The following is a 25,768-nucleotide window of genomic DNA, read 5'->3' on the forward strand; positions in this document are numbered from 1 at the left end:
CCCAGCGCCCTAGCAGGCTGGGCAGGGAGGCCCTATGCCCCAAAGGAGGGAGGGAGACAGGGGGTGTGGGGATCTGGATGTAAGCTGGGTGGGATAGGAAGAGAGAGGGGGTTTGGGCAGTATAGCCCCTGTAGGATGGCCAGGAAGTGTCAAATGTTGTATTCTTTCACGAAGCAGATATCAAGCAATTGAGAAAACTGCTACACCAGGAAATAGGAACGTAGGTAATGCCTGCTCTTGTATTGGAAACAGATAAGCATTTAAGTATACTAAGTAGAAATAGTCTAAACCAATAAAAAGGACAAAAAAAGGTGAGTAAAGGCATAAATACAAAAACAACAGGTAGAACAAAAGTTAAGCCCTTCTGTGTAAAATAATAAATATGTTAAGAAATTATATCTTACAGAGGGGCACACAGCAAATGTAAAAGTCATAAAATATAACTGAAATATACTAATCATTTCAATAAAGATGAGTAATGCTACTCTCTTACTTAAAGAAAACAATTCCCAACTTGACTTATAACAAGATCAGAGTCTTTAGGGGTAGACTTGACAATGGACAAACCAGACCAAAGTGTTTCCAAATGACTAAAAGGTAGAAGAGTAAAATTCTGCATGCAGGGAAAGGGAGCAGCTAAGATTCACTCTGTTTTCCCTCCAAATATAAATGAAATTAGTGAATGGCACCAATGAATAAAGTACAGAGAACCTGAAAGCTGAAGAGAAGCAGAATACCTGCCAAGGAGCTCAAAACTCAAAGAACACTGTGATGGTTTGCTGCTCCGGGTCTGTTTCTGTTTAATCTTGCCAAGATTTTGAGCATTAAATACCAGTAACCTCCAAAGTCATGGGCATGGGGGAAAAACAAACAAACAAAAAAAACTCTACTCTCTAGCTAAACCAAGAAGAGAGCTGATTAGCTAGATAGAAGTAGCTCTAGAAACGAAGAAACATGTTCCCCCCACACCATCCCAAGACAGTCAGGTGGAGGAGTAGACTGAACCTCTGTTCTCATGAGCCTTCACCTCAGTAAAAGAACTAAAACAACCATTTCAAGAACATAGAACCAAACTAGGTGTTAAAACACAGAATAAATATGTTGAAATCAACATTACCTATTTATTGAATTTGAAAGTTACATTTCTTAAAGATGCTTTCTTTTTTTCCGTTGTATAATTTTCACTTCTTTGTCAAAAATTGGGTGTTCATAGGTGTGTGAACTAATATCCGGGTCTTCAATTCGATTCCATTGGTCAATGTCTCTGTTTTTATGCCAATACCAAGCTGTTTTCATTACTGTAGCTATGTATTAGAGCTCTATGTCAGGGATGGTAATGCCTCCGAACAAAAGGTGCTGGCATAACTGGATGTCAACATGTAGAAGAATGAGAATAGATCCATATCTATTGCCAAACACAAAACTCAAGTGCAAATGGGTTAAAAACCTCAATATAAATCCAACCATACTGAACCTGATAGAAGAGAAAGTGGTAAGTAACCTTCAATGCATGGGCACATTAGACCACCTCCGAAATATAATGCCAGCACAGACACTGAGAGCAACAATAAATAAATGGGCCCTCCTGAAACTGAGAAGCTTCTGTAAAGCAAAGACACAGTCAATAAGACAAAAATGCACCCTACTGAATGGTCAATAATTAGTCTTCTGTAACAATCAGATTCATAGATATGTTTGATATATTTTAAGATCATACAGAGATATATTTTAGATAGATAAATGTTCTTCAAACACTTCAAAAATCTATAGAATATGGCATTTAAAGTATTTTGCTAATATAAGGCATTTCATGAGAAGGAGACACATCTACTCCTGGCAGCACCAATTTATTTCACAAAAGGATGGTGGGCATCAACAAAAATCTGCATAGAATTTGCTTTCAGTGAGGCAACACTAGCCATTTGGGCAAAAAATTGCTTTTGCCTTGAGTGTTTGAAAGTATGTTATACAGACTGTATAGGCAAGACAGAACAAAAAGACTTGCACTTCACCAAGACAAGGCAGGGCAGTCCTTGGAGATTCCCATTTCACAGAGTAGTCTGCCTTACTTTCTGTAGGAAACAGAGGAAAGCAACTGATGACCTTTGTCAATACAACGTGTGACTGTCCTTCCCTTCAGATTTTCTGGTTCACTGAAAAGTCTGCCAGATATTCTAGGCTTGTAGGTCAAAGATGAGTGCTTCAAAGATGCCAAACAGCTTATGTGATTGTCCAAGCAACCAGATATCTACGTTGTTTGGTAACATTACATCTTCCTTCTGGGATCTTTGATGGAGTTAAAAACTAAATAATGAGAGTTATAGTTTTCTTTAGTTATGATAGAAAATATAGTAGGTATAAAATGTTGGAATCATGTTCACAGTAACCATTCCTGCCAAATATATATATATATATATATATATATATATATATATATATATATATTTAAAATGGAAATATTATCATATTAACAGTCCATTTTCAGGCATAATATAAAAATAATTTCATTCCATAAGTATGTGGATATTAACTTGTATTTAAATGTCATATAGGGTGTCTGATTCAAAATTAGCTATAATGAATTTTAAAAAATGCTGGAATGACTAAGATGAGATAGATAATGCAATATTTTCTCTGAATTTGCTAAATAAAATGGACAAAATATTGTAAAGGTCATAGTTGCTTTTGTTGTATTTAGTTTTACTATATTAAACTTTAAAACGTTTTGTTTCAATTAAAATGAAAAGGGGAAAATAGTGTGAAATATTAATTTAAAATGTTTTACTTTTACTTATGTTGTAGAATATTTGTTTAATGATGCAAAGATGTGCTGCAATATTTTATGCTGCATTTGTTTAACTCTGAGAAGCTGTGCTACCTGTCTGCCCAAAGTACCTCATTGGTCTAATAAAGAGCTGAACAACCAATAACTAGGCATATGTACTCCGGAATGCATAATTATACCCTGCTCTGCTCAGCATATTCTATCCAGGAGCCATATATTTATTCCCAAATGCTGAGGAAGAATGACTTTTTCTGATTTTTTTGTAGTGTTTATCTTTTAGGCTTTAGAGCAGGTAGGGGGAAAATGGTCCACAAAGAGATGAGAATGACTTAGTCTGATTTTGTTGTAATCTGTGCTGAAACCAGGACATCTAGCGTCTGGTCCAGATCATTTTGTTTTAGCCATGTGTAGGGATAAGTCCCGCCCCTTAAGGGGCGTGTTCGCCTCGGGCTAATGTCTGCCTATAAATTTGGCGAGCAAGCTCCGAGCTCTCGCTTCTGCTTTCCTGGTCTCCGCGGGAACGGTGGTTCTGTAAGTCTATTTCTACATTAAAGCTATATATATATATTTTTACACTCTGTCTGCATTCATTTACGCCGCTACATTTTGGCGTCCAACGTTGGGCTATTTTGCCCCCGACTCAAGCGGGTAGCCCGCTACCTAACACATCACCCTCCGGGTGCTGTTTTTCAGTTCGTGACTCCGGCCCCAGTGCCGAGTCCGAGACCCACTCGGCAACACAGGCCCATTCTGCCTGCCTTGGCTAAGTTTTGCAGCGGAATCCCACTGCCTGAATTAGCAGAAGCTCAAGTACTTGCGGTTTTGCAACAAAAGCTGCCACAGTGTCAGATTTGGTCTGTTACAAAGTGACTTGGCCGGTTGTGGTGGTGCACGCTGGTAGGATTTGCTGAAGGAGGCAGAGGCAGGAGGATCACAAGTTTGAGGCCGGCCAGGCAGTGGTAGAGCACGCCTTTAATCCCAGCACTTGGGAAGCAGAGGCAGGCAGATCTCTGTGAGTTTGAGGCCTGCCAGGCCTTGGTAGTGCACGCCTTCAATCCCAGCACTTGGGAGGCAGAGACAGGAGGATCTCTGTGAGTTCAAGGCCAGCCTGGTCTACAAGAGCTAGTTCTAGGACAGGCTCCAAAAACACAGAGACCACCACTGACAGGAACTGATCTTTGCAGGTAAATTTTTTTCTTTTATAAATAAAATGTCTGAACACATTACTGTTCAAGAATTTAATGATTTTTTTAATTGTACCATGTGGGAGATTTTACAAGAGGTGTCTATCACCCCACATATATGGATCCTTCTGGGATTCGTAGTTTTCATTGGCATCAAATGGTTTGATAATAGAAATATGATAAAGTCTTTACGAGACGAATCCAGGATTCTTAAGGTAGAGATTGAACGCTTAAAAACAATTGAGAATGACAACAATCTTCTCAAGAATCAGTTTGAAGTTCTCCAGGCTGATAACAATCTTCTCAAGAATCAGTTTGAAGTTCTCCAGGCTGATAACAATCTTCTCAAGAATCAGGTTGAAGTTCTTCAGACTGATGTTAAGGAGAAATTCATTACTATGGAAGAGGGAACAGCTGATCTGGACCATAAGATTCAGTCCCTTTCTGTAGGAAATGAAACATTAACTGAGAGAATCAAAACTGCTGAATGTGACAATCGGATTTTGTCTAAAGCTTATGACAGATTGACGGAAAGATTGTCAATACAAGAAGGCACGGTTTATGCCATAAAAATTATGTCCAAAGATGAGATGTTATCTCTAACGGACAAACTTCATACTTTAGAATCCTCAATGAAGGCTTTGGAACATAATTCTGGACAGGAGATTCAGACATTGCAGAAGGCAATGGTGAATAGAATTGAAAAGATTGAGGAATTTCTAAATTCTGATGAAGAAGAGCAAAGGGTAGAAAGGAAAATTTTAACTACATCTGTGGGTAAGTCTCTCCGGGACAATTTCCACAAAGCTCTACCTACAGCTCTACCTGCCTTTCCAGTAATAACAACAGAGAAGGTGATTGGTTCCAAAAACCCTAGGGTCATCAAGGAGGATACATGGGAGCCTGTGCGTATGAATGATCTCAAGGAAATAAAACAGGCTGTCATGACTTTTGGGATGCAAGCCTCTTTTGTTAAAGAGATGCTAAGATCTTGGGCCACGACAAACAGAGCAACCCCCTCAGACTGGCTCCAGCTGAGCTCTGCGGTACTCGAGAGTGGACCGCAATTGAAATGGAAATGCTTATTCAGGCAAGAGGCTAGACTCTTAGAACAGCAGGAAAAAGCGAAGGGAATTGACATTTCCCTAGATCAAATTCTAGGTGAAGGGCTCTTTTCCGATCCTCAGGAACAAGCTAATTTGGATGAAAACACACTCTCCATGTGTACTACAGCAGCCTTAAGGGCTTGGGACAGGGTACAAGACCCAGGACAGAGAATGGAATCATTTGTCAGAGTTAAACAGGGTCAGAGAGAACCCTTTAGTGACTTTTTACAAAGATTAACTAAGGCTGTACAAATAGGAATATCTGACCCAGAAGCAAGACGTATAATGATTGAGTCTTTGGCTTATGAAAATGCAAATGTGGAATGCAAAAGGATTTTGGGTCCTTTAAAGCTCAGATCAGCGCCGTTGGAAGAATGGGTCTTGCATACACTCAATGTTGATACATTTGATTATGGCACTGAAGCATGGGTAGAAGAAGCAATTTCCAATGGTAAAAGGAGATACCAGAATACCAAATGTTTTAATTGTGGAAAAATGGGTCATATTAAAAGGAATTGTAGACAACGGATTTTCAGAAATAATAATAATAATAATAATGCATATTTCAGAAATAATAATAATAATGCATCTTCTAGAAATAACAGAAATAGGAGGACTCAGCCTTCAGGTTTATGTAGAAGATGTGGAAAGGGCAGACATTGGACGAATGAATGCAGGTCTACAAGAGATAGACAAGGCAACCTGATACAGCCGGGAAACGTGAGAGGGGGGGCCTCACAGGCCCCCATGGCAAACATGGTTCAGTCATATCCAGTTTCTGCAGAGAACGTGCCTCATCAGGACAATTAGGAAGCCCCATGCCTACTGTTACAAGCAATAATGATCAGAAAGATAAGTTACGTGTGTTTTGGCAAACTTCTATAAATGATCAAAGACCTAAACTGAGAGTGTGTGTAAATGGCATTTTTATTACTGGCCTGCTGGACACAGGTGCTGATGTAAGTATCATTACCCCAGAATCTTGGCATCCGTATTGGCCTCTTCAAAATGTAAATGTTCAGCTCCTGGGAATTGGAACCCTATCTCGAGTAAGGCAGAGCACGAGATGGGTTGAATGTATAGGGCCAGAGGGACAAATAGGAAAATTAAAGCCATATGTAGCCAATATCGCAATGAATTTATGGGGTCGTGACCTATTACAACAATGGAATACTGAAATTAACATTCCTGCTAAATCTAGAGCCTATATTTCTGAGAATAATATTAAAAGATATTACAAACTGAGAAAACAGGCCATTCGGGCTGTAAAAGAACAAGCAATTGATGTCCCTTCAGAGATACCAACAGCCTTGCCTCTAAAATGGTTGACTGAGAAACCAATATGGACAAAGCAATGGCCTTTAGCTGAGGAAAAGTTACAGGCTTTAGAACAGCTGGTACAAGAACAATTAGATGCTGGGCATATAGAAGAATCTACCAGCCCTTTGAATTCTCCTGTATTTGTGGTTAAGAAAAAATCAGGTAAATGGAGAATGGTGACAGATCTCAGGGCCATCAACAAGGTTATTCAACCTATGGGCCCTCTGCAATCTGGAATTCCTTTGCCCTCTTTATTACCAAAAGGATGGCCTCTCATAGTTATTGATTTAAAGGATTGTTTTTTCACTATACCTTTGCAAAAAGAAGATAGAGAAAAATTTGCCTTCACAGTGCCTACTTATAACAATTCTCAACCTTCCAGGAGGTACCACTGGACCGTTCTCCCCCAGGGTATGTTAAATAGCCCCTCCCTGTGCCAATATTTTGTGAACCAACCATTGCAAATAATACGCAAGAAATTTCCCAAATCTATAGTATACCATTACATGGACGACATCTTGTTATCCGATTCAAACATGGATACCTTGAACAGACTGTTTGAAGAAATAAAGATACTTTTACCTAAATGGGGATTGCAAATAGCTCCTGAAAAGATTCAGAAGGGAGATTCTGTTAATTATTTAGGTTATAAAATAGGTTTGCAAAAAATTAAGACACAAAAAGCACAAATTAGGAGAGATCGCCTACGGACTCTTAATGACTTTCAAAGACTGTTAGGAGACATTTCCAGTCTACGACCAGCTATTGGAATAACACCTGATCTAATAATTCATTTGAACAAACGTTGGATGGTGATAAGGATTTAAACAGTCCCAGAGAATTAACAGCTGAAGCAGAAAAGGAACTGACAATGATTGAGGAAAAATTACAACAGGCACATGTGGACAGGGTGAATCCAGAGCTCAATTGTATTCTCGTCATACTACCATCAAAAATTTCTCCTACAGGAATTTTAATGCAGAGAGATGATATTATTTTGGAATGGATCTTTTTACCACATAAACCAAGTAAGAAACTGAAAACTTATGTAGAAAAAGTCTCTGAGTTAATTATAAAAGGCAAGCTGAGACTTCGTCAACTAGCAGGCATAGACCCAGCAGAAATTATAGTGCCTTTCACTGCTGATGAACTAAAGAAATTATGGGAAGATAATGAACCATGGCAAAGAGCTTGTGCTAATTTTTTGGGAGACATTAATAACAACTATCCAAAAAGCAAGCGGCTTAACTTCATAAAGAGAACTTCTTGGATTCTTCCTCGAATCGTCCGTGATGCTCCAATAACTGGAGCCCGTACATTCTATACTGATGCCAATAAATCAGGGAAGGCAGGTTACAAATCAGAAGACTTGGATAAGGTGGAACAAAGTCCGTATACTTCTGTCCAGAAGGCGGAATTATATGCCATTCTTATGGTGCTAAGGGATTTTAAAGAACCTATTAATATAGTTACAGATTCACAATACGCAGAAAGAGTTATTTTACATATTGAAACTGCTGAATTTATACCTGATGATACTGAACTAACCTCATTGTTCCTCCAGGTTCAAGATTTGATCAGGAACAGGCTTTGCCCTATGTACATAACACACATCCGATCCCATACGGGTCTGCCAGGTCCTCTAGCACAAGGTAATGCAGAAATTGATCAATTATTGATTGGTAGTGTGCTACAAGCCTCTGAATTTCATAAAAAACATCATGTTAATAGCAAAGGTTTGAAGAAAGAGTTTTCAATTACATGGCAACAAGCTAAGGAGATTGTAAAGAAATGCCCTACTTGCTCTTTCTATAACCAAACGCCACTGCCTGCAGGGGCTAATCCAAAGGGCACCCAAAGGAATGAAATCTGGCAGATGGATGTGTTCCACTTTGCAGAATTTGGCAAATTAAAATATGTACACCACACCATAGACACGTATTCAGGTTTTCAATGGGCTACTGCCCTGAGCTCAGAAAAGGCTGATTCAGTAATCACACATTTATTGGAAGTTATGGCCATCATGGGTATACCTGCGCAAATAAAGACAGATAATGGTCCAGCATATGTATCTAAGAAAATGAAACGCTTTGTTGAATATTATAATATAAAACACATTACAGGTATACCAAATAATCCTACAGGTCAGGCAGTTATAGAAAGATCAAATCGTACTATAAAGGATATGCTGAACAAACAGAAAGGGACTGAAAATACCCCCAGAAATAGATTACATAATGCTTTATTAACCTTGAATTTTCTTAACGCTAATGAGAAAGGAACGACAGCAGCAGAAAGACATTGGATAATGGAAAAGTCTGCTGAACTAAATCAACCGATTTATTTCAAAGATGTGCTGACCTCTCAGTGGAAGCCAGGAGATGTGCTACGTTGGGGAAGGGGTTTTGCTCTTGTTTCCACAGGAGAAGAAAAATTGTGGATACCATCAAAATTAATAAAGTTTCGATTTGAAGAGGAGAAACCTCTTGGAAAGGAGAAATGACAACTCATCCACAACGATGATATTCATACAGGTGGTAAGAAAAACATATAGAATGGGGGCAGGGTTCTGTTCTTATCTCCACAGGAAAACACTCATCTTTGAGAAATTCAAGGGACCCTGGATGTTTGGATACTGACAGATGGAAAAATACCTGCCCAATAGGAAATATCAAGACAACTCAATGGGTTGTGTAAGTAATATTAAACCATATTTCTAAATTTATAAAGCTGGTTTTGAAGTTGGATTCTGGCTCAGTCCCTCTCCAATTCCAAGCCTGTTAGTAAGAGAAAAACCCAGAGTTTCTGGAGTTTCTGTCTCATGTCAAGAGCCATGATATGGGACAGAAAGAAATATGAGTTTAGAAAACATCTTTGCTTTTCTTCATATCTATCATACTTTTCATTGAATACATCTATCACGTCTTTCATTGAATATATATATATGTCTATATATGTTTATATGATTAATGTTTAAGTTTTTCATAATGAACAATGAGTTTTTCCTGAAGTGACATTTGAAGTTTCCAGGAAGAAGATGGGGCCCCATAACAACAACTCCACCTGGTTGATATGACGTCATGATACTGATAGCGCTACTACAAGACCTGCTTTGGGTACCAGCTGCACAAGACAGTTGCAACTTGGTTAGCTGAAATGGTGCACATCTTATACAACATTTTGGCCAGACCTGCACGAAAATACTCAGAGACTATTTGCAATTTTAAAAGACATTATCTTGAAATTTAACCATCATTTTACTTTCACAGGATCCCCCAGAAAGAACGTCGCCCCTATGACAGCTGGAAGTAATTCTAGAGAACGACGTCCCCTCTCCCAGTAAAGTTTGCCCTTGGGTTTAGGGACATCATTTAGGGGTTGATTATAATTAGTATATGATTGAGGGTTGGGGGAGGAATTTTATAAGCTCAGGGATCATTTTGAAAAAAAAAAAAGAGGGATGATAGGATAATAGACAAATATATTGGTATAGATTGACTATTGTACGCATGCATGTTTCTACCTCTGTTTAAAACATTTTTATGTATTGACATATATTGTATTGATATATATATTGTATATATTTACCATATTGCAGTGTACATTTCTACCTCTGATTAAGATACTTATATAATATTTGTGTATTGATATATATTTACCTACTGCAATGTATATTTGTACATTGTTTATATTTGGAGGTCATTGTCCTCATTTGTTTCACAGTCGTTTATTGTCTTATTCTTTAAGTTAGATAGATATTGAGAATTATATAGACTAATTGTCATCTAAGTTTGTCATTTATAATTAGACTAATCAGGTTCTTTAGATATATAGAGATTATACTCAGTATAGATAGATAATCTTCAACCTCTTCAAAGAGCTGTAGAAAATGGCCTTTAATCTAACTCAGAGTTTCGTGATAGTGAGACACAATTGCTCCTGGCAACACCGCTCTATTCCCGAGAGAATGTTGAGCACCAAAAACACTCCATCTGGAGCCTTTCTATTTGGCAGAACTGGCCTTTGGGCAAAGAAATGCCCATACCTCAACCACTGACACAGATACAGAGCGTGCATCAATGGATAAAACAGGACTGTCATATCCTGCCAAGACAGGGTAAGATAGTTTTGAAAAGTTCCTTGCCTTTAATAATGGTACGTCAGTTATGTTAGGCCTTAGCCAAAATTGGTTGACTCAACGTTGCAAACGAGACTTTGGGTGATTGCCCAGGTAGTCAGTTGTCTCTGTCAATTGTTGCACATTTTGGATATATCTCATTTGTTGAGTAGTGTTTATTCCCTTCTCAAATCTTTGACTGAGTTGAAGATTATACAATTGTAGTTACTCTTTACATTATTTGGACTTCTTGAGATAGAATGTTTAGCAAAGCTTTTGTTCTCAATATTGTTTGTTGTATTTATTATTTGTTGTTATTGTATGTAGTTGTATTTGGTTTAGTTCTGTCTTATTTAGACAAAAAGGGGAGATGTAGGGATAAGTCCCGCCCCTTAAGGGGCGTGTTCGCCTCGGGCTAATGTCTGCCTATAAATTTGGCGAGCAAGCTCCAAGCTCTCGCTTCTGCTTTCCTGGTCTCCGCGGGAACGGTGGTTCTGTAAGTCTATTTCTACATTAAAGCTATATATATATATTTTTACACTCTGTCTGCATTCATTTACGCCGCTACAGCCATGTTTAGGCATAGTATAATTTTTAATAAGGTATTCCAATAACAATTAAGTCAGTCCACAGTGCACAACTTTTAACATTTTTAACAACTGTTATTTTGAATAACAACTTTTAAGACATTTACACTGAGATTCAAAAGTACATCAGATTTCTTTCACAAGAATGGGAACTGCTGTCTCAGAGATACTGCCCATGATTTAGTGTTTAGAAAGCTTGTGTTAAGGTAAACATAGTACTGATGGGTGTTAAGACTGGCCTGGTCTCAAGATAACAAAGGAGTCACTTAGCCTTTGTAAAACACAAGTGACATCATTCGTAAGGGTGGGGTTTATGGTCTGTAAATGATGCTCCAGGTTTAGGGAGAAAGGGCTTGAAGAAAAACTAATTCTGAAAAATACAGACTAGTCTATCTCATCAAACAGTAATGGATCACCTAATTGTAAGAATCCATCATTCCTAGCATTCCAGGGAGAGTGGTAAGCTGTGTGTTTAATTTTCCTGGTTTCTCCAGTGCTTTTCTATTTGCACAAGGCATTTTTGTCCTGTACATGTTTTTGTTCTGGTAGATGTGAAAACAGGGTTGGGAAGCATAGCAAAGAACATCATGGAACAATTAATCATGCCAGTAACAGGTTCTGCCTCAAATTTCTTATAGTACCATGGAAGTGGCCTCAAATAGGAAGTTTATTCTTTGAGAATATTCATAGACAGAGCTTAGAACAATGAAAAAAGAGCAAGGAAATTTCATAAAAGAACAGATATATGTCAGGTTTATTCAAATATTTATTTATATGCTGAACATAATACAATGCTGCTACAAATGTTTGCTTAATATAATATAATATTCTCATTATTATGCAAGTAGCTTATGTATCCCTAAGTTTAACTTCAATGTGTGATTAATATTGCCCAGATATTTCTTCATTAAGTGAATTATTTATATAATTTTGACCAGCATTTAGTTTCCTGCCATCTAGTGCTCTCCTAGTGCTTACTTGACATAGTAGGTTTTATTTTTTTTAAATAATCTGTTCTATAGGCATTAGCCTTTACGTTGATTAAATGTTACTCATAAATTATTTTTAAATTCTTGTCACTACTTTTTTTAAAATGACTCCAGAAAGTGGATTTTAATCTTTCCTGTGCTGTGAGTTTCACTAAGATGTGTTTCACTGATGTGAAAGAAATTGATCTTCTCGTGATGGTTTTACTCTTGACCCAATTTTCAATAGATTATTTCTGGTACCTTGTGTTAAACAAAGAAGCACAGCTGCATTACCTGTTACAACAGTGGCCTGACCTTAGAACTGAATAGTAAATGAGTTGCTTTATTGCTGTGTTGTCTGGAAGACTTGGCCTGCTACCTTTGTCTTACTGTTTAGCGATTTATATATGAGGTAGCAATTTGACTATCAGCAGAGAGAGGTTTGGAGTTTTAGCATGGGGAATAAAATGCTGCTCTTTGGATTATCTTGCATCCTTCTTGCTTATTATACTTATATACCCATACCAGAAAACATCGAAGAACCCTGGAAAGTGAGACTCACAGATATTCTTACGAAAATAGCAACGCTCACGGTAAAATATTTTTCCTGGGAAATTGGGAGGCCTTGTTACAAATGAAGTGTATTGAGTCAGTATGTTGAGAGAGACTTTGCTCTTTCAAATGCTTTACTTACCAAATAATATTATAGTTTATGTAGTTAACATTTGAGTAAATTGCTAACATGCTTTATTATCTAATGAAGATGCAATGTTTGTAAATGTGTACTTCTAAAGTTAAGTATATACTGACAGCAAAAATAACCAGGATTACTAAAGGAATATTTGAGTAATTGTTCAGATGCTTGAAAATATTTGATGGCTCTCAGAAAGACTCGTATGTCTTCTTAAGCTCACATGTAAAATCATTCATATCATAAAATTTTGATTTATTTTTCTCCTTCTACTGTTTTAGTATCTATTTTTTCTTTTTAAGTAGTTCTTAGGCTTCCTATATTCAAAATTGTACACTCTCGTTCCCAAAGAAAGTTTATATTTTATTTACATTGACCAATTTTAAGTGTGTTAATAGTTAGTCAAATGGTGATGATGATTTCAATACAGGTTTATCTAAGTTCTGTGTTAATGTTAAAATAAAGTATCTTTTAATAATCAGAAAACATCACGACAGTGGCATTTATTTCTGATTTTTTCATATCACTTTATAATTATTTGTGGGAGCTATCTGGCTGTCATATCTTCTTTTGCCTTAGTCTGTTGGGGGAGCCCATCTGGGAAGCTCACTGGCAAGCTGCACTGCATCTTCCTGGGCAGAGAGTGTGCTGTGTGACACACGTGCTTCCTGACATGTCTCAGAGGCATTCTGATGCTCAAGGGCCACATCTTGGCACTTGCTACTGCTGTTTTCTCTATTAGGTCTGTGTTGCTAGGATGCAGATTTTATAATGACACATTCAATAACTGAACTCAAGAGTACACCATGTTATTTTTTACCAAAATGTACTTCTGTCTGGAAGTCTTATAGGTACTCTGGGAAGAGGAAGGTTTAGGGAGAACACATGCACAAACCAGTGAATTATCTTGTGTTACAAGGCCCCAATAAATGCTTACATATTATTTGATTTGGTCATGTGCACATCTCATGCAGATAACAGGAGCATCTATGAGGTGATACGTGCAAGTGCCTTGTCGTGTTTGGAAGACATTGTATTTCAGCCATCTTTCCCTTCTGTGTTTCCATACCTTTCTTCTCCATCTTCTGAGATGTGCATTTCTCCTTTGGTGAAGGATGTGCTATTCACACTATAGCATTATTGCAGCACTTACTCTTTTTCCCATTGAATCTTTATGTGAATTTTAGTGTTACTAAAATAAAAAAAAATGCATGCATTTGAATTTTGTTTTGATAGGCCACATTTTTTGAAAATATGGGTCTAATGAAATTTGAAGATTTTTTCTTCATATTAATGAGAACTCAAAATATAGAGGCAATTTCAGATGAAAACCTTACAGTGATTGACACAGACTTCAGTAACATTCCTGTTCGTCTGTATTTGCCAAAAAGAAAGTCTGAAAGACCGAGACCAGCTGTCATTTACATTCATGGTGGTGCTTATGTCACGGGAAGCTGCAGTAAGTGTATTTTGTAATGTGTGTTTTAATTTGATTGCAAACGCTATGTGAAAGCAATACTCTGCATCTCATGATCTTGTTACACGTACTCCTGCAATGAGTTAATTTTTCCATTGAGCATTTAACAGTAGTCATTATGTTTTATATAATAAATTCACTTAAATTAATTGGTTTTTACTTACAAACTTTGCATTGATTTCTGCAAATATTTTAATCATAATAAACTTATTTTGTCCCTACCTCTTGATATAACAACTAAATTCAATCCATAGTTAATTTATGTAAAAAATATTGTAAACAAGAATATGTTAATTGATTTTAACTACAATTAAAATTTTCAATTATGCTCAAAACTGCAATTTAAAGTGTATTTTAAAGCCTAAACTTCTTATTATGAAAAAGATCATTTAAAATATTATCGTGCGAAGTATATTAGGCTTTAGGTAAACTAAAGTCCCTTTATTAAAAAGTCTGAGAACTCTAAAAGATCGTTAAAGATAGATGAATTAAGGTGACTACCTAAATTTATGAATATTATAATAATGAGTATAATATGATCTTCAACATACTTCTAGAGTTCTGATTTATAGCCAATTTTATGCTATGGACATGGTTACTTTGAGAGAGTCAAGTCATAAACGTTTTTCTCTCCTGTAAAGTAAAATATAAATTCTATGAAAGGATAGCTTGTTACTATTTAAGCTTTGGGACTGTGATCATCACCACTGCTCGTCAGTCACTGTCTGTGAGGCAATGCCTGGTGTAGTCCTTCAGTACTGCTCAGCCACAGCCTCCTCCAGATGTAACTGACCGCAGAAATGAGAGGCAGGAGAGCAGTCACAGTGCACCAGGCTGTGAAACTGGAGTCAGGTGAAGCTGGCAACACAGGAAGACAGAGCAAGTTTTCTGAGAAACCCAAGCAGGTCATCAAGGCACAGCAAGCTTCTTTCATTGTGACCTAGCAAGAGTCTTCTCTTCTGGCCTGGGTTAGGACGGATTTAGTGGGTAGGAGTTAAGGAAGGTTTTCTAACTCCAGTGGAGATTTTTTTACATGTGGTGGCCAAAGTGTAGACTGCAAGATTTTCATTAAGTAATCACAATTCTGATTTCTCTTAGGATTCATAGATGTGTCTAGGTTTCCATTGCCTGGCATTTACACAGCTCTGTTCTCTATTTATGTCTGTCATTTCAGAGATGCGGCCCTATGATTTCATGAACCGAATGACGGCCAGCAGACTTGATGCTGTTGTGGTGGCCCCAGAGTAAGAGACTGGCTATTTTTAGTATTGTGCCCTTGCCCTCCCACCTAAGCTAGTTTACAGAACAAGTTGCAAAATCCGCAGTGGTGGCTGGATTGCTGCTAGGAAATTTGGGGTTAAAATTGTTTTCTTAACCTTATAATATCAAAATTTCCTCAACAAAGCTCCATTTTGCATTCATCTTTGCCATGGTAGACTCTTATGAGAAGCAGAGATGTGAACATCTTTGCCAATAGAGCAGTGGCAGCTTTAAGAACATAAATACTACTTAGGTAATACGTACGCCTATAGTGTATATTCATCATACCAAGGGGATAATAAGAAAGATGCTTGTTAGTTCCTGGCTGCTAAGTCCCAAAATAATCACACAGAAACTGTATTAATTAAATCACTGCTTGGCCCATTAGCTCTAGCTTCTTATTGGCTAACTCTCACATATTAATTTAACCCATTTCTATTAATCTGTGTATTGCCATGTGGCTGTGGCTTACCAGCTGAAGTTAGGCTGTCTTTCTCTGGCAGGTCTACATGGCTTCTCTCTGACTCTGCCCTTCTTTCTCCTAGCATTCAATTTAGTCTTCCATGCCTACCTAAATTCTGTCCTGCTATAGGTCCAAAGCAATTCTTTATTCATTAATGATAATGACAGCATACAGAGGGAAATCCCACATCATGAGGGGTAGAAGCAATCAATATATGTTAGAGTCATTTTTGGGCCAAGTAATATCAATTAGAACAAATGTTGGAAACCACTCAAACATCTCAAGAACCTTTTCAATGACAGCTCTTATTAATTCATGATTTTTATTCCTATGTTCAACAATACACTAGAAAGTTGATTACCTGCTATTGTTTTATGACCTTTTGGGTATATTCTATACTTCTTATGCCTCATTATGAGGTTGGAGAAAATTGGCTTTTCCCTCCGAATTTTATAACATAGGAATGGATTTACAAAATTATAGATTTTTGCAGAAACATTATAAAGAATTTTTTCTGACAGTATAATAAAGTCAGGTAGCATGAACTAGCAGGTTCAGTACTCTCGTGCTCATAGCCAATGCTTTAAAGCAAGTGGATCAGTTATGTTTGAGAAATTTTTAATGTATAGTTGTAACGTAACTGTGCCTTTATCATTATAATTTAACCAACTTTATCACGTTATAATTACATAAGATTTTTTTAAAATATTTATTTATTTATTATGTATACAATATTCTGTCCATGTGTATGTCTGCAGGCCAGATGAGGGCACCAGACCTCATTACAGATGGTTGTGAGCCACCATGTCGTTGCTGGGAATTGAACTCAGGACCTTTGGAAGAGCAGGCAATGCTCTTAACCACTGAGCCATCTCTCCTGCCCAATTTACATAAGATTTTAAGAGAGTAAAATTATATCTAGTTTAAGGATTCTAAAATATTGCAGGCAACCTTTGTTCTTCACCATTATTTAAAATTGTATTTTGATGTTTCATGGTTGATATTATGCTCTTTTTAAACATTTAGACACACCTTAAAATTTAAAAATTCACAAGGACTATCTGAATAATATTGTTTATTATAGAAATATAAATAATTCAAAAATTCTAATGCAAATTGTAAGAATAAAAAAAATAGAGCATTTAGGACATGATTCCATAAAAGAACGCACAGGGAGATGGGATTAAGGATGAGGAAGTGAAGATATTATATATTTTGTCTAATGAATCACAGTATATTAATAATACTCATTGAAATAGCTTACATATCCACATATCAAACTGCTTATTTTAATTCAAATCCTCATGCTTAGGAAATGAATTCTACAATTCTATGAAATTTTGGCCAAATAAGTTTCTAATTGAAGACAACTACCAACACTTTGCTCTCAGATTTTGTGATTTTAAATTTCTTGAATAATCTAATCCATGATCATGAATTGCTTTTGAGTCACCAACTCCATTTTCAGGGCTTGGTGAAGTTACAGGCTTCATGAGGGTGAAAATACATGCTATCTTATTCTTCTCCTCATTGCACTAATATAAAAAACACTTCTAAACCAGTGTCTTATTTTAAAATAGAAGTTATTTATTAGTAAGCCTAGGTTTATTTGATGGGTTTAAAGGTTCAAAGTAGGGCCAAAATTTATTTATATATCTGCTAGTATGTTTTAGAGATAATTAGATACTTGAGCCTAATTATCTGTATCTTAAGTTCTTTGTTTCTTTTGTGTTTGATTTCCCTCTAAAGCTACAGACTTGCTCCTCAGTATCTATTCCCAGCTGCCCTTGAAGATTGTATTGTTGCGATCAAGTTCTTTCTCCAGGATAAAGTTCTGGAAAAATATGGAGTGGATCCTGCTCACATCTGTATTTCAGGAGACAGCTCTGGGGGTGCCTTGGTAGGATCAGTGACTCAACTGGTATGTTATGTGTGTTATGTATGATTGGAACCAGCACAATTTAGTCCTAACTCAAAGGAGGTACTTTAGATATTGTGTCTGAATGATGTTATTACTGTAATCTATAAAATGTATAAAATTATATAACCAAATAATTTATTCTTTTGCATTATTTTAGATTTAGATGTGGCTGTAGTCATGAAATTAGGTGATGTAGCATAAGAATTTCATAATCCTATTCTTGTGTGTGTGTGTGTGTGTGTGTGTGTGTTTGCACATGTGCTTAGTGGGCACTGAATCTAAGGATATATGTTCCCCAGACAAATGATCTACCATAGAACTATGGAACTAACTCTTTTTAAGCTCTTCTTGAGTTGGTTTCTTGTTAAGCGTCCCAGGCTGAATTTGAATCTGTTCTGTATTATGGCTATGCCATGAGCTTGCAATATCTTTTCATCAGCCCCCAGCTACTTGGAATACAGTCACACCATCCAGCCTACCTTATCATACTAATTTTTTTTAAAGAAAATATAGCAGCCGGGCGGTGGTGGCGCACGCCTTTAATCCCAACACTCGGGAGGCAGAGGCATTCAGATCTCTGTGAGTTTGAAGCCAGCTTGGTCTACAAGAGCTAGTTCCAGGACAGGCTCCAAAACCACAGAGAAACCCTGTCTCGAAAAACCAAAATGTGTATATATATATATATATATATATATATATATATATATATGTATATATATATAACAATGAATAAAAAAATTGTTTAGTATAAGTTTTATTGCTAGTTTTTCAAAGATAAATTATAAAATTTGTTTGAATTTGGTGTCATTGTATTGATGCAAATTGATTAGTTTCTTGTCTCTCTGACTAGAAGACCTAATAAGAAAAGGGTAGAAGAAAATGAGTTATTTGGGCTTATGGTTTGACATGGTACAGAAACTGAAGGCAGAAAATCCATGGCAGTGGGAGGAGTTTATCTCTGTGGAGCAGACAAGTGAAGCTGTTTTAATACATTTTTTGTGGACATACAGCAAGAGTCATGGAGCAGAAGCAATGGAGGAATGGTGCCCAGTGACTTATTCCTGGTGGCTTATTCAGCCTGCTTGCTTCTATCATCGAGGATTACCTGTACAGGGGTAGAACCTCCTACAGTGGGCTGGGCAGAACAATCTCTTGTTTAGAAAATCTTCAGTCTCATCCACAGAATAAACCTAGAAAGACATTTCCTTTTTTTTCCCCTCTCAAATAAATCTAGCCTGTGTCAAACTGACAAAACAAAATGAAAGACAAACCAGCCAGAGCTCCTGAACGCTTGTCAGCTTAACGCACAGGCACATCATTATTTAACTGCAACCTTCCCTTTCTTGTTTATGCCCAACATGTCATATTAATATCATTATATCAATATGAAACACATAGCAACTTTGAAAGTCCCACAATCTTTACAAATTCAAAGACGTTGATGGTTTTCACTCTAAAATTCCCAGTTTGTCTAAAATTTCAAAGTCTATTCCTGTGGGTTCCCAAAAGATAGTAAATGAATTAAATAGTTTCATATTCCAAGAAGGAAGAATTAGAGCAATGTCTCAATCAGAACAACATGAAATAAAAGTCCAAAATAGGAAAACTTGGGGTTAGACACTGCAAGGTCACTATATAGGCTCCAAAGGTCTTGCCACAGCACATGTAATAATTTTCATTGGACATTTTATATCCCACGTAACTAAAGAAGATTAAATTTTACTTAAATCATGAAATATGATAGGTGAAGACATTGGATTCTAGATTAGCAGGCAGTATAGGGGAGGACGTGTGGCTATTAGTATTAATATATTTGTGACAAAACGTGTTAAGTTGCACACCAGCAACAATTAAGGATAATGGGATATTTTAGATTAATCTCTCCCTCCCTCCATCCTCCGTGTTTCCTTCCATTGCTCTATGTAACCACAGAAACGATTCTATGCTGGTTATGGCTTGCTAAGACCTGCTCTGATAGTGCCTACCAGCAGGTCCTCTCCTGGCCTGCAGTCATCCTGTATATCCTGCTTTGTCACTCAGAGTGACATGAGTGGCATGAGGAATCTCTGCTAAACCATTGCCTCTCCTGCTTCTCCAACCCTGGGGTGTCTCCTAAAATTTATAAAGGCATCTTCACGAAAAGTCTAGAAATAACTGAAGCAATTTATGACACAGTGGTTACTATACACCTCTTTGCCTGAGCTGTCTAATCTAACTGAGGAGGCAGAGGATAGCAATCTAACTGCAGTGGTTTTCCTTCTGAGGTTCTAGGGCAAGGGCAGTGGGAGAGAGGGTCTCGATGTTTATACAAGATTTAACACCACATTGACTCTGGGGTAAGAGTGACCACTCCCCCCGCCAAAGCATGGGTGTGACGTGGACAACTGCATCCACATAAAGCCTGAGAGAGCTTGGGAATTAATTCTAGACAAAAAAGAATAGAGTTAAACACAGCTTATTGATAGCAGCATTTTCTCAGGTGGGCTCTGTTTGCTAGACACAAATGTGTCTCATTTAAGAGAGGCTTCCTGATTAAGCTTTAGCTGTAAAACCTTGCAGCTCTTTTAAAAAGCCCTGCCATGAAACATTTAAATGGTATTGATGAGAAGCTGACTGCATGCTTTTTGGTTTTCAGCCATAGCAGGAAAAAAGCTGTGCCATTTTAAAATGCTGGCCTTCTGGGCCACCCTGCCAGCACAAACTCTGACTCTTTCAGGCAGGAGGCCTGGCTACAGAGCATTTTAATGCGGTTTTTGAGCAGACTGCTGCAGCTTGCTTGGTGTCAGGGACCTTGAAACACCATAGAGTTGTGGCAATAGAAAGCTATGGAATGGCTGGATCCAGCCGTCAAAGGCATGGCTTTAATGCTCTCCATATTGCTTAGCAAATTAAAGACTCACATGGTGGAGAAAAAGAGAGATATACAGTAAAAAGAGATTCAAAGATGAAGAAAGCCACTAAATATTTACAGTGTGTTAAAAACATATGCAGGCTTGGGAGAGATAAGAAAAAGTGAAAAGTCTTTAAAGGAGAGAGAGAGAGAGAGAGAGAGAGAGAGAGACAGAGAGACAGAGACAGAGACAGAGACAGAGACAGACAGAGAGAGAGACAGAGAGAGAGAGAGACAGAGAGAGAGAGAGAGAGAGAGAGAGAGAGAGAGAGAGTAGTTGGGTGTGGTGGCACACACCTTTAATCCCAACACTTGGAAGACCAGCAGGCAGACCTCTGTGAGTTCACAGTGTGGTGGCACTCCTTTAATCCCAACACTTAGGGAGGCAGAGGCTCACAGGTCTCTGTGAGTTCAAGGACACCCTGGTCTACAGAGGGAGTTCCAGGACAGCCAGATATACACAGAGAAACTCTGTCTCAAAAAGTCAACAATTAAAAAAAAATAAAAAATAGAGGTTATAAACTAAAGCCTTGTAAAGTTGAAAAATAAACAAAGAGTCTGGATACTGTATGTTATTATGTTCTCTTTGAATTGTTTGAATGCTGAGGAAGGAGCAACACCAGCCAAAAGATATTTGTTTATAAATGCTGCTGTGAGATGTGAAAGGTTGGAAAAGGCAATGGTTTTGCTAAGATGTCTCCGATCTGGACCCCTTTGACCAAGGCAGAGCCCACGGGCTCTCTGGCTTCTCAATGTATGAAACATTTGTTGTTTCTCCACAGAGCTGATAAGACCAGGCAGTGAGATGTCTTCCAGTACTCTTCTCTCGCTTAAGAAGGACCCTTAAGCCTGCTCACCAGAGCTTTTGGGGGATCTGGCAGGTGATATTCTGGGAGTGTTTTAGTACACTAGGAGTCACTATTTTGGGGTTTATAATAATAAAGAACTGCAGTTTTAGGAAAGAATTAGAGATAAGGACAAACTTCCTCATATCTTTGCATTTGAAGAAGTAACTGTGTGGCTCAGATTAGTGTTAGAGATACCTCCAATTCCCCGACTCTTGTCTCTACCTTGGCTCTTTTCTATTTTCTAACCCATAAACGCACTGGTATGTCTTTGTTTCTTTTGATTTAAAGTCTGTGGAGCTTGAAGTATTCCCGAGAAAGCCACTAGTCTCTCTTAATTTCTTAATTCAATTTAATTCATTTTTTTTTCTTGTCTTGTTTTGTTTCTGTGTGGATCCATGTTCATGGGAGTATATGTGTGTCAGTTTGCCCTTGTGTGTACATATGTATGGTGAGCATGTGGAAGTCAGCAGTTCCCTCATTTGCTTTCCATCTTTTTTCTTTCTTTCTTTCCAAAATAGAGTCTCACTGTGTAATGTTTGTGAGCCTGGAAATTTCCAGCAAACCAGTTTGGCCTTGAAAATCATAATTTTTCATACAAGTACTTTCACTGTCCCTGGACCTTATCAGGATTATCTATCAGATTAAATGGCCAGTGAGGTCAGGAGACATGTCTTTCTTCACCCTAGCACTGGAGGCTAGGCTGACACTATGCCCAGGTCCATAGACTTGTTCTAGCAAAGATTTTAAACTGAGCCATCTCCCCAGATTTCACTTAATTAATAAGTTTCTCCTATATTTTGATGAACCAAGGAAAGTTTATGTTGCAGTATAATCTCCCTGCTTCAAGCACCAACCATGGGCGTTTACTCAACTGGGGACTATTCTAGTATTTAAATGGAAGATCACGTGCAGGCATTAACTCAACTGGACACTATGCCTGTTTATATGCAGAAGAGTTATTTGGCTCAGTCTCAGTTATACTGTTGTGTTCACTGCTACATATTCTTTCAACTTTCTGAAACACTGCATTTTATTTGGAAAATTACCAGCCTAAAGCCACTGGTAGGAGAGCTGTAAAACACTCTTCCTTTTTTTTCTGAACTTGCAGGACTTCTTCTTCTTCTTCTTCTTCTTCTTCTTCTTCTTCTTCTTCTCCTCCTCCTCCTCCTCCTCCTCCTCCTCCTCCTCCTCCTCATCCTCCTCCTCCTCCTCCTGCTCTTTCTTCTCCTCCTCCTCCTCCTCCTCCGCATCCTCCTCCTTCTCTCCCCTCCTCCTCCTCGTCTCTGCTCCTCCTCCTCTCTCCTCCTCTTCTTCTTCTTTGGTGTGTGCTGAGGGGAACGTTTCAAAACAGGGTTTCTCTGTAGTTTTGAACCTGTCCTGGAACTTGCTCTGTAGAGCAGGTTGGCCTCGAACCAACAGAGATTCACTGGTCTTTTCATCCCAAGTGCTGGGAGTAATGGCATGTGCTACCACCGCTGGGCTAAGAACTTTGTACCTGTGATGTGTTGTGCATTTTGAAGTTGGTCAGATACTTTCCTTGTGATGTGCTGTTGAGATTTCAACTAGCCCTCTCATTTCATATAAATTCACTTTCTGATGAGGGCATGACCCTGCGCTCAGCACATCCTGAACTTCCTGTGGAGGGATGCAGACACATTTGGGGATGCTGCAGTCTGCTATAAAAGCACACTGCTGCAGGGACCCACTGCAAGGTCTCTCCTTCAGCTTGCTAACTAGGAAATGAAAGGAAGGATCTTCTTATGACTGTAAACTCAGGGCTCTTCCCGTTTCCGGCAGAGACAGATTACACGTGAAACATTCCATTACTTTCTTTTTCTCTTCTGACTGTTGTAAATTATTCTTTGTGTTTTCTGTCATATTATAACACTAGTAGCTAAAGGTGAGGCATATGATAGAATTGTTTTCAACATGTAACAACAAATGTTCATGCTCCATCTGAATGGGTTTTCGACATGCTGTTTTACCATATTCATTGTTTCTGCTATTGTAGATTCCTGTATGTCAACATAAACAAGCTGTGCATGATGACACATGCCTAGGTTAAAACCACATGGGAGGCTAACACAGGAGGACAGTATGTGATAGATAGATAAAAACAACTTGTCACCAAAAACTAAAAGTATTTTAGAATATAGCCATTCTGCCATCTCTAGTAGAATTCTCCAGCTCAAGGTCTTGTTTGGCTGCCAAGTATGAAGAAGATGGAATGAGAGTCTCATTTTTGAAACCATGAGTAAATATTATGAGAGCAATACTCAGATACTATTTCAGTTTAATAAATTTATTTACCTCAGGACATTAAAACATAGTTACCTATTCTTTTTTGTTAAAGCTGTTGACTCATTAACACTCATCATGTGTTTTATTTACAGCTACAGAATGATCCAGAATACAGAAACAAAATTAAGGCACAAGCCATAATATACCCTAGCCTACAAGGGATTGATACGTGGACGCCATCTTATCGAGAGTATGAAAACGGTCCCTTTTTGTCAAGGAAGTTAGCAATTAAGTTGTCAACCCGATATGTAACAGAAGATGAAGAACTGCCAGAGGCAATACTGAGAAATGAGTACATGCCTGAAGGATCAAGAGACTTGTTCAAGTTTGTGAACTGGAGTCACTTCCTTCCTGAGAGGTATAAGAAGAACCATGTTTATAGGGAGCCCGTTCTTGGGAGGCTGAATGCTACCTATCCAGCACTTCTGGATAGTAGACTGTCACCTTTGTTAGTCAATGACTCCCAGTTACAAAATTTGCCATTAACTTATATCATCACATGTGAACATGACATTCTAAGAGATGATGGACTTATTTATGTCACCCGACTCAGAAATGTAGGAGTTACAGTTACACATGAACACATAGAGGATACAATCCATGGAGCCATATCATTTGTCACAGCACCAATGTATTTACATTCAGGTTTGAGAATAATAGATAAGTATGTAAGTTGGCTACAAGAAAATCTATAAATCAATTGTACATATAGCTATCAGTACATATAGCTAACAATTTCACCCAAAGGTTATAATTTAAAGTATTTTAAAATTAAAGAGTCTGAACATGATTTGAACTTTGGATAAACCTAATTTTAAATTAGAATAAATATGGTTAGTATATTGGGAAGCTACTTAATTTTGATAATTTTCAATTCAATAAAATGAAGATATTCATTTTATTGCCATCTTTAACACCATGAGTAGAGATATTCTCTGAGAAATCAAACTGAATAGTTCAGTACTAAAATGTGAATACTATTATATTCAAAAGGGCAGGAGATTCAAGACAGTGACAAGAATGCAGTGATGAATGAGGAGGTAGAACTTTGTAGTGGCATTTGTTTGCAGTGATCATTAAACTGTATTTCAGTCACAAGTTTTAGTTGTGTGTTATTCATACAAAAAATCAGTTTCGTCATTGTGAATTAGATCAGTATTTATTATATTCACTGTACATGAAGTCTATTTATTGCTTATAACTTACTAATATACTTTTCTGTGTACTGGGCACCAACGTTAACGTCTTCACCACAAATTGTCCCAAAGCTTAAATATTTGAATTTTATTTAAACTTTAGTAAGATCAAGCCAGGTATGTGTAGCAGGCATTCTTGGACTGCCAGCCCCCAAATCATAACATGGAGACTTATTATTACTCATGAATTCTTGACCTTATTTTATGCTTCTACCACTAGCTCTTATAACTTAGTTTAAACATTTTCCTTCATCTACATTTTGCCTTGAGGCTTTTTAAATTTCTTAAATTCTGTAAGCCCTACTTCCTGCTTCCTCTCTGTCTGTTGGCTGGTAGATGCCTGACTGGCTGGACTGGACATATCCCTCTTTTTTTCCCTCATTCTCTCTGGAGCCTAGATTTCTTCTCCTGCTTATGACTGTCTGCCCACCAGTCCCATCTACTCCTCTACTGCCTAACTATTGATCATTCAGTATTTTACTAGATCAATCACGTGCCTTAGGCAGCCAAGGTAAAACCAATGCAACACTTCTTTCCATAGTTAAACAAATGCAGCATAAACAAATGTAACACACCTTTACATAGTTAAAGCAATATTCAACAACAGGAGTGAACCTCCTCATTGGCTATCTTATATCAAGTTGTCAGCACTAG

General features: G+C 37.7%; 1 protein-coding gene across 1 annotated transcript; it reads left to right on the forward strand.

Moving 5' to 3' along the window:
- The first annotated feature begins 12,522 nt into the window (after window positions 1-12,522).
- Window positions 12,523-24,713, forward strand: LOC121453046 (arylacetamide deacetylase-like 2). Its single transcript, XM_041659566.1, has 5 exons — window positions 12,523-12,660; window positions 13,995-14,217; window positions 15,410-15,479; window positions 17,708-17,879; window positions 24,011-24,713. The coding sequence occupies exons 1-5, from the start codon at window positions 12,523-12,525 to the stop codon at window positions 24,611-24,613; spliced, it is 1,206 nt and encodes a 401-aa protein (XP_041515500.1). The 3' UTR covers window positions 24,614-24,713.
- The last annotated feature ends 1,055 nt before the right edge of the window (window positions 24,714-25,768 follow it).

This window comes from Microtus oregoni, unplaced genomic scaffold (assembly GCF_018167655.1).
Source record: "Microtus oregoni isolate MIOR12 unplaced genomic scaffold, Mior012 000010F_ref0000083, whole genome shotgun sequence".
Lineage (NCBI taxonomy): Eukaryota > Metazoa > Chordata > Mammalia > Rodentia > Cricetidae > Microtus > Microtus oregoni.